We start from the raw sequence: 14,816 nt of genomic DNA, 5'->3' as shown, positions 1-14,816 counted from the left end.
AAGGCGGGGTCTGTTCTGTTTCCCGCCACCCAGGAAGCAGGGAGCCCCGCAGCTGCTGCGGCGTCCGGGGGACGCAGTGCTGCTGGGCGCGGGGGCGGTGGGGGGCCTTCCCCTGGGGCTGTTCCTTCCCACCTAGTCCCCACGTGTCAGGGCCGGGCCCCGTTCAGCCCATGTCCCAGATGGTCCAGAAACCACAGATCACTAACAAACACATGCAGTCAGAAAGGAAGCAGTGTCAACCTCCCCGAGGTGGCAGCTGCCACCGGGGAAAATGGGTTTGGTCAGTGACATTTTTTAGACCTTTTCCCGCTCCTGAGTAAGTTGAAGACGATAAGGCTGGGGCTCTGGGGCCCCTGCTGGGTGGGCTGGAGGTGCTGTCACCTTTGCAGACCTGCAGCCTCCTACGAGCAGGAGGAAGGGCAGGGCACCCAGCAGAGTGCTCCCAGTGACCACGATACCTGCCGCCAGAAGCCTTACTGGGAGCAAGTCCGGGTGCGCTTTGCTCTTACACTAAGTGGGGGAGAACCATACCCCCTCCTGTCGAGCGCTTTCTACCGCTGTCCCGTTCAAGTCAGGCCCCGCCCTGCTTGTAAACCAGCCCCCAAGGCTGTGCCCCAGTTCCCCGGGCACCTGGCGGGGCTCGGCCACCAGGTGGTGCTGCTGCTCCGAAAGTCCCAGCCCGCCCGCTCCGCCGCGCCCCACGTCCAGGCCTGCTCCTAGCCACGCCCCCAGGCTCCGCCACGCCCCAACTCCGGCCCCGCTCCTAGCCACGCCCCCAGGCTCCGGCCCCGCTCCTGCCGTCCAGTGCCTCCGCCCCCGGCCGGTTTTGCCCCCCCGGACGCCCTAAGAAACGCCCGCCGCCGCCGAGGAGGCTGATGGGGGCCGGGTGGGCGCCGCAGGGGCGGACGCCTCTGGCCGGCGTCCCGGCCCCAGGATGCTTTCCGAGAAGCGACAGGTGGTGCGCGGAGCAGAGCCGTGGGGCACCGGTGCGGGGCGTGCCAAAGGACACCTGACCCTCCCGGGATGGGACCAACCCAGCCCTGCGAGCCCCTGCGACGCCCTTCGCCCGCACGCGCTGCTGGCCCGGCCCACCCGGCCCTCCGGACTTGGGTCCAGGGAGGCCAGGGTTGAGGATGTGACACCTAGAGAAAATGCTTTTTTTTCAATTTGCCAAGATGCCAATTAATGCTCAGCTTTCAGTTTTTTCACGTCGTTCGTTCAGATTTTGCAAGTTTGACTCTCAAACGTGCCTACGAACCAGTTTGAGAATACGGATTTTGAGGGGACTTTTTTACCCTGCTTCACACAGAGCCAAGGCCGCTCTAGAAACGTTCCCTTACCATTGTCTTTGCAGGGTAGACTTCTGTGGTGGCTGAAAGTCCAGTCCAACGACCCGAGTTCAAATCCGGCGGGGCCGGGCTGTCCCAGGCGTGTCAGCCGCAGCGGCAGAGCCGCCGGGGCCTCGGAGGCCGTGAGGACACGGGCAGGGCTGCGGCCCGGAGGATGGCGCGTGAGCAGGGCGCACTCACCTGGGCCGGGCGCCCACTGCAGCCGCGCCGAGGGCGGACGAGGGTGGCTGCTTCCAGAGGTGGGGTCAGGTCGGGTTGTCCTCACCGCATTCATGGCGCTGGCCGACTGATGTAGAAAATGACAGTCCCCTTGTGCTCCACTTTCCTCGTCTGCAAAATGGGGATAATCACAGTGCTGACCTCAAAGAACGTCCCGGGAATGGTGTGTCCTTCCCTGCAGAGTGCTCGGAGGGCCCTCAGCACCCGCTCCCGCCAGCGAGAAGCGGAGCTCGGAGGTCTCCCCCCTTCCCCGGGGCCCCAGCCCTTCCCTGCGGGGACTCTGCGGTACGCGGCGTCCCCCATCGCCATGCAACTCCGCGGGGGGCGGGGGTGGGGTGGTGCTCGGCAGGCCTCGGGTCAGCGGCCAGCCTCCCTGAACCTGTGCCCTCATTTCAGTTTAGGGCTTTCGGAATTTGGGGGGGTTCAACTGCACATTTTAACTGACTTTTTAAAGTATATTTCATCCAGCGTTTTGGGAACTGCTTCAGGGCAGGTGGAATCCGGACACCTGGTACCAAGCGCCCGCAGGGCCGGGCCCCCATCTGCACTCTCTTCTGTGCTCACAGCTGCCCAAGGCCCAGTGCCTGGGACACACCTTCCGGCCGCTGGTCCCTCCACGAGACCCCTTTCCACGTAAGGGGTGTATCTGCAGCTGCCTGGCCAGGACCCTCTCGTCCCCAGAGTCTCTGTTCCTGTCAAAGAGGAGGACCCCAGCCCAGAGCCCAAGGAGGCGGACACGACCGAACCTGCCGAAGACACCCAGCCGGGAGGTGCCCGCGCCCGCTGCCACTGTGACACCAACACGGCCCTGCGCACCGTCAGCGGCTGGTGCAGGAGGCGCCTCCCACCAGGGTGAAGCAACGGCCACCAGGTGGACACCAGCCGGGCCGCAGACTGAGAGCCTGGGACCGGCCAGCCTGGTATTAGGGCCCAGCCGTGGCTTTAGCGACCAAAGAGGACATCAGGAGGGGTGTGAGTCCGGGGAAGGAAGCCTGGATACCCACAGTGGGTCAAGACTCTCACTTTATAACCTTCTGGGGGGTTCTAGACCCCTTCTTTGGGACCGTGCTGAGCATGGCATCACCGAGGGCGCAGCCCCCTCTGATGGGGGGCGGCTCTGGCCCTTTCCCTCGGCGGCTGGGGGCTGTCCGCGTCTCCCTCGCTGCTCCTTGTTTGCGGGCAGGGTGGAGGGCAGGCGAGGAGCGAGTCAGAGCCATCCCGGCACCCCAGCGCGCCCCGTGTCCCCCCCGGGCTCTCCCGCACTGTCAGGGAGGGAGCTGTTCCTCGGAGGGCACCGCCCCACCTCCAGCATCCCCTCTAGGGGGCCAGCACGGTGCCCACCCAGACTCCACGCCCCGCCACCCTCTACAATACGAAAGATAGTTTATTGAATCTATACTTTAACATTCAAATTTTCAAACATAAAGGCTCTGTAACAAGCATCACAACTTAGTATTCTCTGTCATATCAATAAAATAAAGTGTACACTAGGGACTGCGGCTAGTGTCCTGTGGGTGACGCACCACACCGAACAGCCTGGCAGAAGGGGCCGTAACCTGGGAGCCGCAGGTGTAGGTTCCCCGGGCCGCCCCTGCACGGCGCCTAGGGCGGGGGCGTGCGGAAGCGGATCTTCTTGGCCGTTTCCACGTCTGACTTGGCAACCAGAAACCGCACCTTCTTTCCCCCGTGTCGGATCAGATCCACGGCTCTGAAAGCAGAGAAGGGATGGGGACGGTGCAGAAGAGCCCTCCGGGTGAGGATTCACTGCCGGTCCGGCGGGCAGAGCCTCCTGGAGGTGCCGGGGGGGGGGGGGGGGGCGACCCCACCCCCCACCCCCCAGCCGTCACCCCAAGTGGACAGCTACAGTCAGTAACCCTGAGCCCCCCGAGCTGGGACGGAGCTCCGGGATCACGGAGCCTGCGCTCTCGCGGCCTGGTCCAGAGCCCGCCCCACCCCAAGGTGCCTGAGCCCCTGCGGGGACTGGCGTGTCATCGGAGGGCCAATGGGGGGAAGGGCGGGAGGTGGCCGTGGGGAGCCAGGCTGTGCCTCTGTTTACTCAGCTCCAACGTCCCAAGGGTGGACGTGGCCTCCCACAGGCTGAGGGGTGGGGGCCAGGGCGCGTGGGGCCAGGGCGCGTGGGGGGGCAGGGCGCGTGGGGGGCAGGGCACGGGGGGCAGGGCGCGGTACCTCAGGTAGTTGACGCCCACCAGGCTGCTGCCGTTCACCTCCAGGATGCGGTCTCCCAGCGACAGCCGCCCGTCGGATGCCGCGGGGCTCCCCGGGAGCAGGGTCTGGATGTAGAGCCCTGGGGCGCCCAGGGGTGTGTGCTGGGGGAGAAGCGGAAGCCTCAGGGCTCCGTGGGCCCCTCACACATAGGGGTCTCCAGGCGGGGCCACCTCCGCCCCTCCCCCGGCCTGGCCCGGTGGGGCTCACTGTGTGGTCATCAGTGTGTCTTCAAGGACAGCGCTGGACGCCATCAGAGTCCCCGCAGGCCCAGGCCAGAGGCCCTGAGGCCTGAGGGTGCAGGCGGTGGAAGCAGCTGCTGCTCAGGCCCTTTCCCTTCCCACAAATCCCAGGAGACGCCCCCACCAGCCCCTGGTCCCCAGGGCCGTGGGCCTCCGCCCGCCGCCTGCCTGTGACCACCCCAGCTGTGGGCCCGTCTCTGGGAAAGAGGAGGAGCCTGGGGGCCTGCAGGAAGCGGCGGGGCGGATCACTCACCATGCCATCGATCAGGCCCATGCCCAGCCCAGAGGGGCCTCGCTCTAGCTCCACCGCGAACACGTAGCAGAAGTCGTCCGTGCTAGAGCTGTGGCTGGAGGTGGCCAGAGGGGGCTCGGCCGCCGGGGCCGCACAGTCTCCTGGGCAGGCGAGAAAGGTGCAGCAGGGTAAGGTAAGGGGCCGGCGGCTCAGTCCTCTGTCCAGACTCTGCCCCGGGGGCCTGCGCCTGCCCAGGAGTCTGGACCCAGGGACATCCTGGCTTGGCTGCTCCAAAGGGACACGTGCTCACAAAGGTCCAGTAAGATGCCCGTCTGGGCAGAAGGGGAACAGCCAGACCCGGACCACCATCAGGGCGATGGGAGTCAGGGCACCCTGTGCTGCCCTGGGACACCGGCCCCTCTCAGAAGCCGGTTGCTTCCAGAAGGTTGAGAAGGAGGCTCTGCTTTCCCTCCCCCTGCCCTCTCGCACCACACTTCTCAGTGGTGACCCCACGTCTGTCCCTCCGAGTGTCGGCCCCTGCTCCCAGGGCCCCCTCTGGAGCTGGGGCTCTTTTCAGCTGGGCCCTGCTGCTCCCCACCCTGAGGGTCCTGCGCCCTCTCTGTCCGCACGAGGTCAGTCGTGGTGCCCTCCCAGGGCGCCACCCAGGTCGCTGAGAGGTGTCCTGCCTCAGGCCCAGCTCGGTCCCAGTGACCCCTGCCCTCAGGGCACCCTCTAAGCTCGGCAAGGGCACTGAGGACTCGCGGGGGCCGGGCGGGGCTGGAGGATGCTTGCCGTTCGTTGCCCTCCAGCCCGGCCAGCCCAGTGCCCACACTGCCCACAGGACGCCCAGGGCTCCGGCTCCCCCCTCCCCACGCCCCCCGCCCCGATCCCGCTGGCCTCGCATCGGCTCTGGGGCTCAACACACGTCATGGAGACATCCTTCCTCTCCCCCGGGCGGAGTGACTCTCCGGGTCCCCAGCTGCCCGGGCCTGAGCCACGCGGTGCCCTCCCCAGCTGCCCCAGGAGCCTGTCCTGTGTCCAGGGCGACAGGCGTTCGTGGGCAACTCTGACAGCCCGGGCTAGACGCGACACCAGGACCCCACAGGGGAAGGACCCCGAGGCAGCTGCCCAGGCGCCAGCAGGGCCAGGACTGGGGTGCGGGCGCGGGCCTGGCTCGGGGCTCACCTTCCAGGGCTGCGCACCTCGGGCCGCTCGGCCCGTTCCTCCTCCCTTCCGGAAGCGCTTCCCCGCAGGCACTGCTGGCTTCTGGCCAGTCGGGGACGGCGGGCTCCAGGTTGAGCGGGGTGCCGGGGGGCGTGAGCAGGCATGAGGGGTCCCCATGTGGGTCCCCGGCCTGGGGCCCCCCGCGGCTCACGCGGCCTGGCGGCCTTCCCAGAGGGCCCTGTGCCTGGGGGTCCCCCGCGGAAGGAGGAGGGTGCTCCGGGCCGGCCTCATGGGCTCCCCTGCCGGGGTCCCTGGAAGCCAGGGTGCAGCTCTGGTCCTCAGGGTGGCCCTCGGGGCTGGTGTGGTGCGGGCCCTGGGGGAGGGGGGACAGAACTCAGCACCGAGCAGCCCAACGTGCTGGGAGGACAGAGGGGGCCCCCAAGCCTCCGCGGCCTCGGGAGCACCGCCAACTCCCAGGGCCACGGGAGCCCCCGCTGCCGCGCCCACCCGGGTACCTGGAGACACTCTGGCCGGGCGGGCCTGCCCCGCAGGCTCCACAGGAAGTGGCGGATGTAGAGGAGGTGCCGGTGGAGGCCGTCGTCCAGGCAGTCGGCCTCCAGATCCACCTGGAAGCCCTCGCTCGGCAAAACGATGGGTGGGGGGTTTTCGTAGGACTCCAGGACCTCCTCTGCGGGGGCGAGGGCGGCGTGACCCCCGGCCCGGAGGCAGCTGCCCGACCACCCCCCCCCCCCCGGCCTGATGCCGTGGGACCCCGGGGACACGGGAGGGGCCGCACAAGCCCGTACGGCGCTCTCACGCCTCTGGAGTCCCAGCGAGCACCCGGGATGAAGCCCCGGCGCCACCATACAGCACTTGGGCTCCACGCCCGCCCCGCCTGCGGCCCCCGGCTCCCCCGGGCCCACCGCACACCCACGCCTGGAGCCCAGCTCACTCGGCCCGGAGGCCGGCACCCCGGGCCGCCACCTGCTCCTGGCGGCCACGCTGCCTGCACCGCGCACGTGTCACCGGGCTGGGCACAGCCTGCCTACGTGCTGGCCTCTGCACGAGGACACACGCGCCTTCCAGAAGGAGGGAAGACGGCAGCCCCCACCTCGCTCCCGGCGCCCAGCACAGAGCCCCCTCCCTCCGCGGAAGGCCTTGGACGTGAGCCAGTAAACGGGGCGGGGGACAGCGCCCAGGGTTCAAGCCCCAGGTGACCAGGCGTCGAAGCCCTACTTCTATCTGGATCTTCCCCCGTCCTTTACTTTCCGTTTTTGCTTGCGGTATAATGTACACACTGCTAATGAGGAGATACACGACTAACTCATAAAAAACCACACACACACGTCCGTCCGTCTGTCTCCACACGTGATACACACAGGGCGAGCGTGCTCAGCACCGTTTCCCGACGGGCTGTGCCATGGCGCCCGGTGTGGAGACCCTGCTCTCTTCCTGGTGGCCGTGCGCCCGGCGAGGCCCCGTGAGGGGCAGTGGGGACCTCTGACCTGAACCAAGAGCCTGGGGGCAAAGGGGAGCCTCCACCCTGGGCCGTCTTCCTCCTCGGGTGTCCTGCCCTGTCCCCCACCTGGGGACCCAGGGACCTGGGGGTCAAGGAGCCCACGAGCCACGCCCAAGTTCCGAGCTCCACCCGGAGGAGAGGCCTCACCTGACTTGAAGGCCGCGGGGCTGTCCTGGGCACCCGGCTCCCAGGCGCTCATGGGGCCCATGGCCGAGGCCAGCTGGTACTGGGTCAGCAGGCGGTGCAGCTGCGCGGGGCTCAGGGCAGGGAACGCGGCCCGCAGGTTCGCCCAGCTCATCTGCTGACAAGGAGGAGCTCCTGGTCAAAGGCCGGGGGCCCAGCCCTCCCCCGGGAGGGCCTGCCTTCTGGGAGCTCCGGTGGGGGGCAGGGGCCCAGGGCTCCCCACGCCAGCACACGCTCCGCCCTGGGGCGTCCGAGCGGGACAGCGAGGTCAGCGAGGCCAAGGTCAAGGCCGGTGCAGAGGGCAGCTCACCCCATGCCTGTGGGCGTCCAGGCTGAGAGCCGGGTCAGGTGGCGGGGGGGCGTTCCCAGGAGAGGCCAGCAGGCACCGCGCCGGGTGCCCTGCCCACCGAGCAAGCCCGGGCACAGCACCTCGAGGGGCTGAGAAACGGGGGAAGACTACTGGGAGGTTAGGGGGCCGTGAAATAGGACCCCTGCCTCGTACCGTGTGCAAGAAATCAAGCAGGTCAAAGACCTGCACGAAGGCACAACTGTAGCGTTAGGTGGCACACGAGACTGGCTTGGGAGCCGGGTGCAGGGACGGCGCCCTGGAAGAAGACAAACGGCAGCCGTAGGAGAAGGTGCACTCACGTCACTGAGTGAACCGTCTCCGTCCGTCTTGCTTCCTGGAACCCTTTCCTTCTGCTCTGGAGGAGCTCCCCAGGGAGGCCTGTGCCAGGGGGACGCTGGGGGCCTGGCGTGGGAGAGCGTCCTCAGGCCACTGTCCCCGCCATCAGGACCCCAGGCTGCAGTCAGCCTCGTAGGGAATTTGGGAGGCAGCTCCCGCATTCGCTCCTGAGAAGTCGGAAACCATCCTGACCGCTGACCTCCAGGACCCGAGCTGCTCTCCTTCTCTGGAAGCTCAGCGGCGTCTCTGCAATCCTGCGAGCGGGTCTCGGTGCAGGTCTGTTTCAGCCACTGTGCTTTTCACCCACCGGCTGCACCTGCAGTCTGGACACTCGGGTCGAGCGGGCTGGGAACTGTCTTGGTTTATCTTTACTCCCTGTTTGCTCTGCCCTCTCCGACCTCATGCTGCTCGGATGTGGGGCCTCACTTGACCAGTCCCTTAATTTCCTTCTTTCTTCCTTCCTCTCTGTTTCTCCCACGTTTGATTTTACTGCCCACATCAAGAGGCCTGGGCGGTGGTTATCGAGTATCTACACTGAAGGGACAGACAGCATCCTAAGCTACGTGGGGGAGGGGGGAGGAGCGGCCTCTTCCTGACACCGCCACCCCGAGCACATGCCAGCGCAGGACAGCCTCGTCTGCCCGGAGGTGGTTTTGACTTTCCTCCTAGAAGCCACGCTTCGCCACGTCTGTGCTCCTCCGAGGCTGCTGTCGGCGGGTTCCCCGACGGCGCTGAGCAGTCACCCAGCAAGAGCGAACACCCGTTCTTCCGTCTTGCTGGCTCTGCTTTCTGGGTGATTTCCCGGACTTTATCGTCCAACCCTGCTATTGAACTTTTCATCTCTGCTGTCGTAGTTTTAACTTCCAAGAATTCTCTTTGTTCTCTTATTTACAGCATCCTGTTATTATGTTATGGATACTATATCTTCCCTTATCTTTGAGGATATAAATGGTTTTTCAAGTAAGTTCCTTCTCCCTGAATGGTCCGTTTTGAGGGAGGCAAACTACGGCCTGAGGCCTCTTTGCCTCACTCCCTCCCTGCCTCCCTCCCCCTCTCCTGGCTGGGTGGCTGTGGAGGCCCAGTGTCAGCACCCTCCGTCCTGCCCTGGGCTGTCGCTGACCGCCAGCCCTGCCAAGCTGGCCGCCCTCTGCTTGGAGGGCACAGGCCCGGGCCTGGTGGGCGAGAGCACGGGGCTCCAGCACGCGATGGGCGCTCTGCCGCCGGGATGCCCCCTCCTTCAGGATGAGATCCCGTGTCCCAGCCTGGAGACCCTCAGTCTTAAATGCTCTAGGAATAGACCCCAGTCTCCTGCCAGAGGAAGAAGCGGGCAGCCCCGAGCTGTGCAGGGAGAGGTGCAGCCGAGCGGCCAGTGCCACGCCGCTCCTTCCTTGCTGTGCGTTTTGTACTGAAGTACAAACACCACGGAAAACCACAGAAAACCAAGCAAACTCAAAGCACCCAGCTTGGTAACTCAGCGGTCCCCAACCTCTCTGGCACCAGGGACCGGTTTCGTGGAAGACAATTTTTCCACGGACTGGGCGTGGGGGGGGGGGATGGTTTTGGGATGATTCAAGCGCATTACATTTATTGTGCACTTTATTTCTACTATTATTTCATGGTGATATATAAGGAAATACTTACACAACTCACCATAATGCAGAATCAGTGGGAGCCCTGAGCTTACTTTCACGTGCCACTCACTGATAGGGTTTTGATAGGAGTCTGCAAGCGGTTGATTTATGATGGTCTCTGTGCAGTCAACCTCTCTGCTGACGACGATCTGCATCTGCAGCCGCTCCCCAGCGCTAGCAGCGCCACCTCAGATCATCAGGCGTCAGATTCTCGTAAGGAGCGCGAACCGAGATCCCTCGCACGCGCAGTTCACAGTAGGGTTCGCGCTCCTATGAGAATCTGATGCCGTCGCTGGTCTGACAGGAGGCGGAGCTCAGGCGGTAACGCGAGCAATGGGGAGCGGCTGTAAATACAGATGGAGCTTCACTCGCTCACCCACCGCTCACCTCCTGCTGTGCGGCCCGGTGCTGTCAGGCCACGGACTGGTACTGGTCCGTGGCCTGGGGGTTGGGGACCCCTGTGGTAACTGTTCACCAGGGCGCACGCCTGTGCACCAGGCCCAGGGCAAAAGCAGCGCGCACAGCAGCGCCCCAGGGCGTGGGAAGCAGAGTCCATGGGGCCGCCCTGCAAACACGCTGGCCATCACCTGGGCGGGTTCCGTGTCGCTGCCAGGCAGGAAAGGGCCTGGGTAGCTTGGTCTCACTGATTACCTGTGACAACCATGTCACACAGCAGGTGAGGGAGGCGGGTGAGCTGGTGTCTTTGTTTCCTGCTGCTGTTCTAACAAATGACCATGAAGGTGGCAGTGAGATCAACATGAGCACAGTCTTACAGTTCTGGGGGTCGGACGTCCAGCACAGGTCGTACGGGCTAAAATCAAGAGTTGCAGGGCTGTGTTCCTTCTGGCGGCTCCAGGGCAGGATCCGCTTCCCTGGGGTTGTAGGACTGAGGTCCCGTTCCTGTGCTGGCCTCCAGCCACGGGCCATTCCCAACTCCTGGAGGCCGCTGTACCCCTTGCCCTGTGGCCCCGTCCTCCACCTTCAGAGCCAACCCTCTGCTTCGTTCTTTCCTGTCTCTCTGACCCACTCTTCTGCTTCCCTCTTTTTTCTTTTATTGAAGTATAGTTGATTTACAACGTTCTGTTAGTTACTGGTATAAAGTGATTTTATATATATATGATCCTCCTTCAGATTCTTTTCCATTATGTTTTATCATGGGATATTGAATATAGTTCCCTGTGCTGTACAATAGGACCTTGTTGTTTACCTGTTTTATGTATAGTAGTTTGTATCTGTTAATCCCAAATTCCTAATTTATTTCTTCCCCACCCTTTCCCCTCTGGTAACCATAAGTTTGTTTTCTATGCCTGTGAGTCTGTTTCTGTTTTGTAAATAAATTCATTTGCTTCATACTTTTAGATTTCACACAGAAGTCATATCATATGGTATTTGTCTTTCTCTTTCTGACTTACTTCACTTAGTGTGACAATCTCTAGATCCATCCATATTGCTGCAAATGGCATTATTTCATTCTTTTTTATGGCTGAGTAGTATTCCATTGCATATATGTACCACATCTTTCTTATCCATTCCTCTGTCGATGGACATTTAGGTTGCTTCCATGTCTTGGCTATTGAAAATAGTGCTGCTGTGAACACTGGGGTGCATATGTCTTTTTGAATTAGAGTTTTCTCTGGGTATGTGCCCAGGAGTGGGATTGCTGGATCATATGGTAGCTCTAGCTTTAGTTTTTTGAGGAATCTCCATACTCTTCTCCATAGTGGCTGTACAGTTTACATCCCCACCAACAGTGTAGGAGGGTTCCCTTCTGTCCACGCCATCTCCAGCATTTCTTATTTGTAGGCTTTTTAATGATGGCCATTCCAACCAGTGTGAGGTGATACCTCACTGTAGTTTCAATTTGCATTTCTCTGATAATCAGCAATGTTGAGCATCTTTTCATGTGCCTTATGGCCATCTGTACGTCTTCTTTGGAGAAATGTCTGTTTAGGTCTTTTGCCCATTTTTTTATTGTGATATCGAGCTGTATGAGTTGTTTGTAGATTTTGGAAATTAAGCTCTTGTTGGTCTCATCGTTTGTAAATATCTTCCCAGTTTTAAGGACTCGTGTGCTTAAATGGGGCCACCAGGTGCCCGGGGGTGACCTCCCCACATCAGCAGGGCCCCCTGTGGCCACAGCCGCAGGTCAGAGACTAGACACAGACATCCTGGGGCCGTTATCCTGCCTGCAGGTGGGAACAGCTGTGGACTAAGCCACTGCAAGCCCACTGAGCCCCTCCTGGTCTGCAAGCTGCTGACCCCAGGGTGACCACCCAGGGCGCCGCCCCATCCTCGCTGCGCCCGCTGCCCCCCACCCTCTGCACCCCTCCCACCTGGACGAGCTGGGCACTGGGCGTGGCCAGCAGGTTGAGCGTGCAGGAAAGCTTCCGGAAGAAGCGCTCTCCAGCCTCGCCAAAGCCGGCACTCCTTGTCCACTCCAGGAGCTGCTGCAGGCGGGCACAGGCCTGGACGCCTCTGGGCCAGTGGAAGCAACTCAGAGAGGGCCCTGGGAATGGAGGGAGGGAAGGAGGGTGATGTCGGGCAGCCCTCGCGGGGCAGGTATGCTGCCCGCCCGCCCGCCCCCCCCGAGGGAGCCAGGCCCGGCTGGGCCCCAGCCCTGTCCTCCTCCCGCCCCCCCCGGCCTCTGGACAGACGGAAGACCTTACGTCAGTTTCTAAGACAACTACCTGCTTCCAGACCCCTCTCTGGGCACGGGTGGGTGGGTATGGAGGTGGGAGGTGAAGGTGGCGGGGCAGGGAGGGGCGGTGACGGCCACGCGACCCCAAGTGCAGAGGGCCGTGGTCCAGGCTTCGCACGTGCTGTGGGCTGGCCCCGCTCTCCCTGCCCCGTGCCCCAGCACTGCCTCGGCCCTGAGCGCTGGGCAGGGCGATGGAGGAGATCTGGGTGGCAGTGAGGCGGGGTCAAAGGCCACGGCACTTCCCTGAGCCTGCTGCCTCCTCGCTCACGGGGGCCCTAGGCCACGTGCGGATGAAATGAACCAGGAGAGGCCGGAGGGGCCCTGTGTAGACGCGGACGGGTGGCTCCCGCTCCCACGGGGACAGGCTCTGCCCCACGTCCTCCCCCCGCGGCACCCGCCCAGACCCCACGGAGCAGGACGGCTCAGCCCGCCGGCCTCGGGAGGACACGCTCAGTGGCCCTGCGGGCTGTCCGCCCCCTGACCCTCACCCTTGTCCAGGAGCTGGTTGAAGAGCAGCGTGCCGGAGAAGAAGAAGAGGTAGGCCAGCACCTGGGCGGCGATCTCGGGGTGCACCTGCAGCGGCCGCAGGAGGTCCAGGGTGGCCTGGTAGACGGACACGACGCGGTGCAGCTCCTCGGGCAGCCGAGGGGCCGAGCACCAGCTCTCGCGGCACTCCAACTGGAAGGGGGGGCATTCCAGCAGGGCCGGGAGGCACACGTACAGGGACTGGGGCGAGAGGAAAACACCGGCTGCTGTGGGCAGGGGCCCCGGGCCTGACCCGTCCAGCTCTTGCCTCGGCCGGACCACATGTGTCAGCGACCCACGTGTGAGCGCCGGGCTCCCCACCGGGAGCCGCGGGGGGGACGGGGGGCCAGTAAAGCTCCCAGCGAAGGCGCAGATGACACGGGCTGCAGGGGCTCCGGCAAAGGGGCCGGACGGCACCCAGAGGGCCCTGAGGGCAGGGGCTTCACCCTCTTCTTATTTTATCAGAAGGGTTTTACTGGACGGAGGGGAGCGGGTGAGCCGCCAAACAACGGCCCACTGACCCAAGGACATGGCAGCGCCCCGTGGTGCCCTGCTCGGCTCTGAGTCCCGAGACGTGGCCGCATGGCTGCCCCCACCAGCGTGCGGGACGGTGCGGGCAGGGGGGCCAGGGGCCACGACAGCCGGCACCACCGCACGGCTGTCCCGCCGTCCGAGTCGCCTCCCCAGAGCAGCCGGCCCCGTCTCTCTCGCTCGCTGGCCCCGCGCTGGGGCAGAGGACTCGCTCGACGAGAGCAACAGCGGGTGAGGGGGGACAGGGCTCTAGGCCGGGGTCCGGGCGGGCAGAGGCGGCCGGGCCGGCACTCAGGTCCCCCGGGAGAACGCGCACGCAGAGGCCGTACCTTGGAGACGTAGTACACGCACTGCTGGAAGGCGTACAGGACAACCTCCTCCAGCACTGCCATGGCCTCCTCACTGGCCGTGAGGGTGCAGGAGAACAGGGACTCCTTCGAGCCTGCGGGGGGACGTGACGCCGTCACTGCAGGGCCGGGGGAGGCAGGACTCGGGCAGGAACCTTCTGGAACCACCACGACTTCAAACCCCCACCTGACGCCTCCTGAGGGCTCCGCCCAGCACCCTCCTCTTGGGTTTGGAAAATGTGACAAACCAAAGCCATGGGGCCCCCGGGCCCAGAGGTCCCGGGGTGCTGGCTTAGGTGGCCAGGACCCCTGGCCCCGAGCTTCCAAACCCATGGACACGGACTCAATACCAAGCACAGCAGACACTCGCGTGCTAGCAGCTTGCGGATACGGTCAGGACCAAGTGCCCAGCGATGGCAGATCCTGGCCCACAGGTCACTTCTCACTTGGGACACAGGTCAAGGGACACCTGGCCAGAGGTCCTAAGGAGACCGTCACGACACTTTCCCGAGAAGCCCAGATGGCCCTCGTGCCCCGTTCCCCCCCACTAGCGCCCCCCAGGGAAGACGCTGCCGTGTCTCAGGCACAGAGCGGAGACCCCGGGCGCTCAGCACCTCGGGGGACGGGCACTCAGGACAACAGGCCGGGGGATGGGCCTCCCAGGCTGGGCAGCGGCCAGGGGGCTGCGGCTGCGGCTGGGACTGGGGGGTGTGAGCGACGCCAGGTGACTCCCTCCCCCTGGGTGGGGCTCATGTACGGCCAAGAGGCCAGGCTGGCCATGGGGTCCCCAAGACCAGAGGCCCAACAGGGAGGGGCCATCCTGAGGGGCCTTCCCGAACTCGGGAGGCATGAGGTGCCTGGTGCCAGCGGCCCCAGTGGCACTTGGGGAGGGACCAGACGGGACGCCCGCCTCCGTCCTTCGCTCGCTCAGCCCCTCGCTTCTCTTGACGAGGACGGAAGGCCGGCAGCAGGGCTTTCCTGCACTGCCCGTCCCGTGCGGCCTTTTGCTTAACGCACAGAGTGGGCCCCACGTCTGGGAACCTCCTTTCAGGGAGGGAGGGAGGCCGGGAATCGCCCTGAGTGCTAAGCTGGGCCTCCCAGGAGCACAGGGACGGGGCCGCCTGGCTACTGGGCCAACGGAAACGGCGTGCACGTCTGTCAGAGACCCGCCCTGCAGGCGCCAGGATGCCCCATCAAGGGCTCGGGGCTCCCTGACCCCCCAGGGCTCACACCCCAGAACCCTCCCGACCAGGAAGCCAGAGGCCTGC

At 64.4% G+C, this 14,816-nt stretch overlaps 2 protein-coding genes across 5 annotated transcripts in view; one reads left to right on the top strand and one right to left on the bottom strand.

The window, feature by feature from the left end:
• Positions 1-170: 170 nt before the first annotated feature.
• LOC132349914 (uncharacterized) lies at positions 171-3,062 on the top strand. Its single transcript, XM_059898725.1, has 5 exons — positions 171-217; positions 390-514; positions 849-986; positions 1,519-1,853; positions 2,135-3,062. Exons 1-5 carry the CDS (start codon positions 171-173, stop codon positions 2,957-2,959), a joined length of 1,470 nt encoding a protein of 489 aa, XP_059754708.1. The 3' UTR covers positions 2,960-3,062.
• The window catches only part of RADIL (Rap associating with DIL domain), a 61,624-nt gene continuing 49,742 nt past the window's right edge, over positions 2,935-14,816 (bottom strand). For 3 of the 4 annotated variants that reach the window (XM_059898415.1, XM_059898412.1, XM_059898413.1), the window contains exons 7-15: positions 13,531-13,643; positions 12,634-12,871; positions 11,781-11,953; positions 7,096-7,246; positions 5,945-6,117; positions 5,451-5,802; positions 4,287-4,426; positions 3,756-3,895; positions 2,935-3,276 (exon numbers count right to left, since the gene is read on the bottom strand). In XM_059898415.1, the coding sequence (XP_059754398.1) occupies positions 3,171-3,276; positions 3,756-3,895; positions 4,287-4,426; positions 5,451-5,802; positions 5,945-6,117; positions 7,096-7,246; positions 11,781-11,953; positions 12,634-12,871; positions 13,531-13,643 (1,586 nt within the window). In that variant the 3' untranslated portion in view covers positions 2,935-3,170. The remainder of the gene's footprint in view (positions 3,277-3,755; positions 3,896-4,286; positions 4,427-5,450; positions 5,803-5,944; positions 6,118-7,095; positions 7,247-11,780; positions 11,954-12,633; positions 12,872-13,530; positions 13,644-14,816) is intronic. The other variant, XM_059898414.1, reaches the window with a different exon arrangement.

Source organism: Balaenoptera ricei, chromosome 15 (genome assembly GCF_028023285.1).
Source record: "Balaenoptera ricei isolate mBalRic1 chromosome 15, mBalRic1.hap2, whole genome shotgun sequence".
NCBI lineage: Eukaryota > Metazoa > Chordata > Mammalia > Artiodactyla > Balaenopteridae > Balaenoptera > Balaenoptera ricei.
This window is presented reverse-complemented; position numbering and strand designations above follow the sequence as displayed.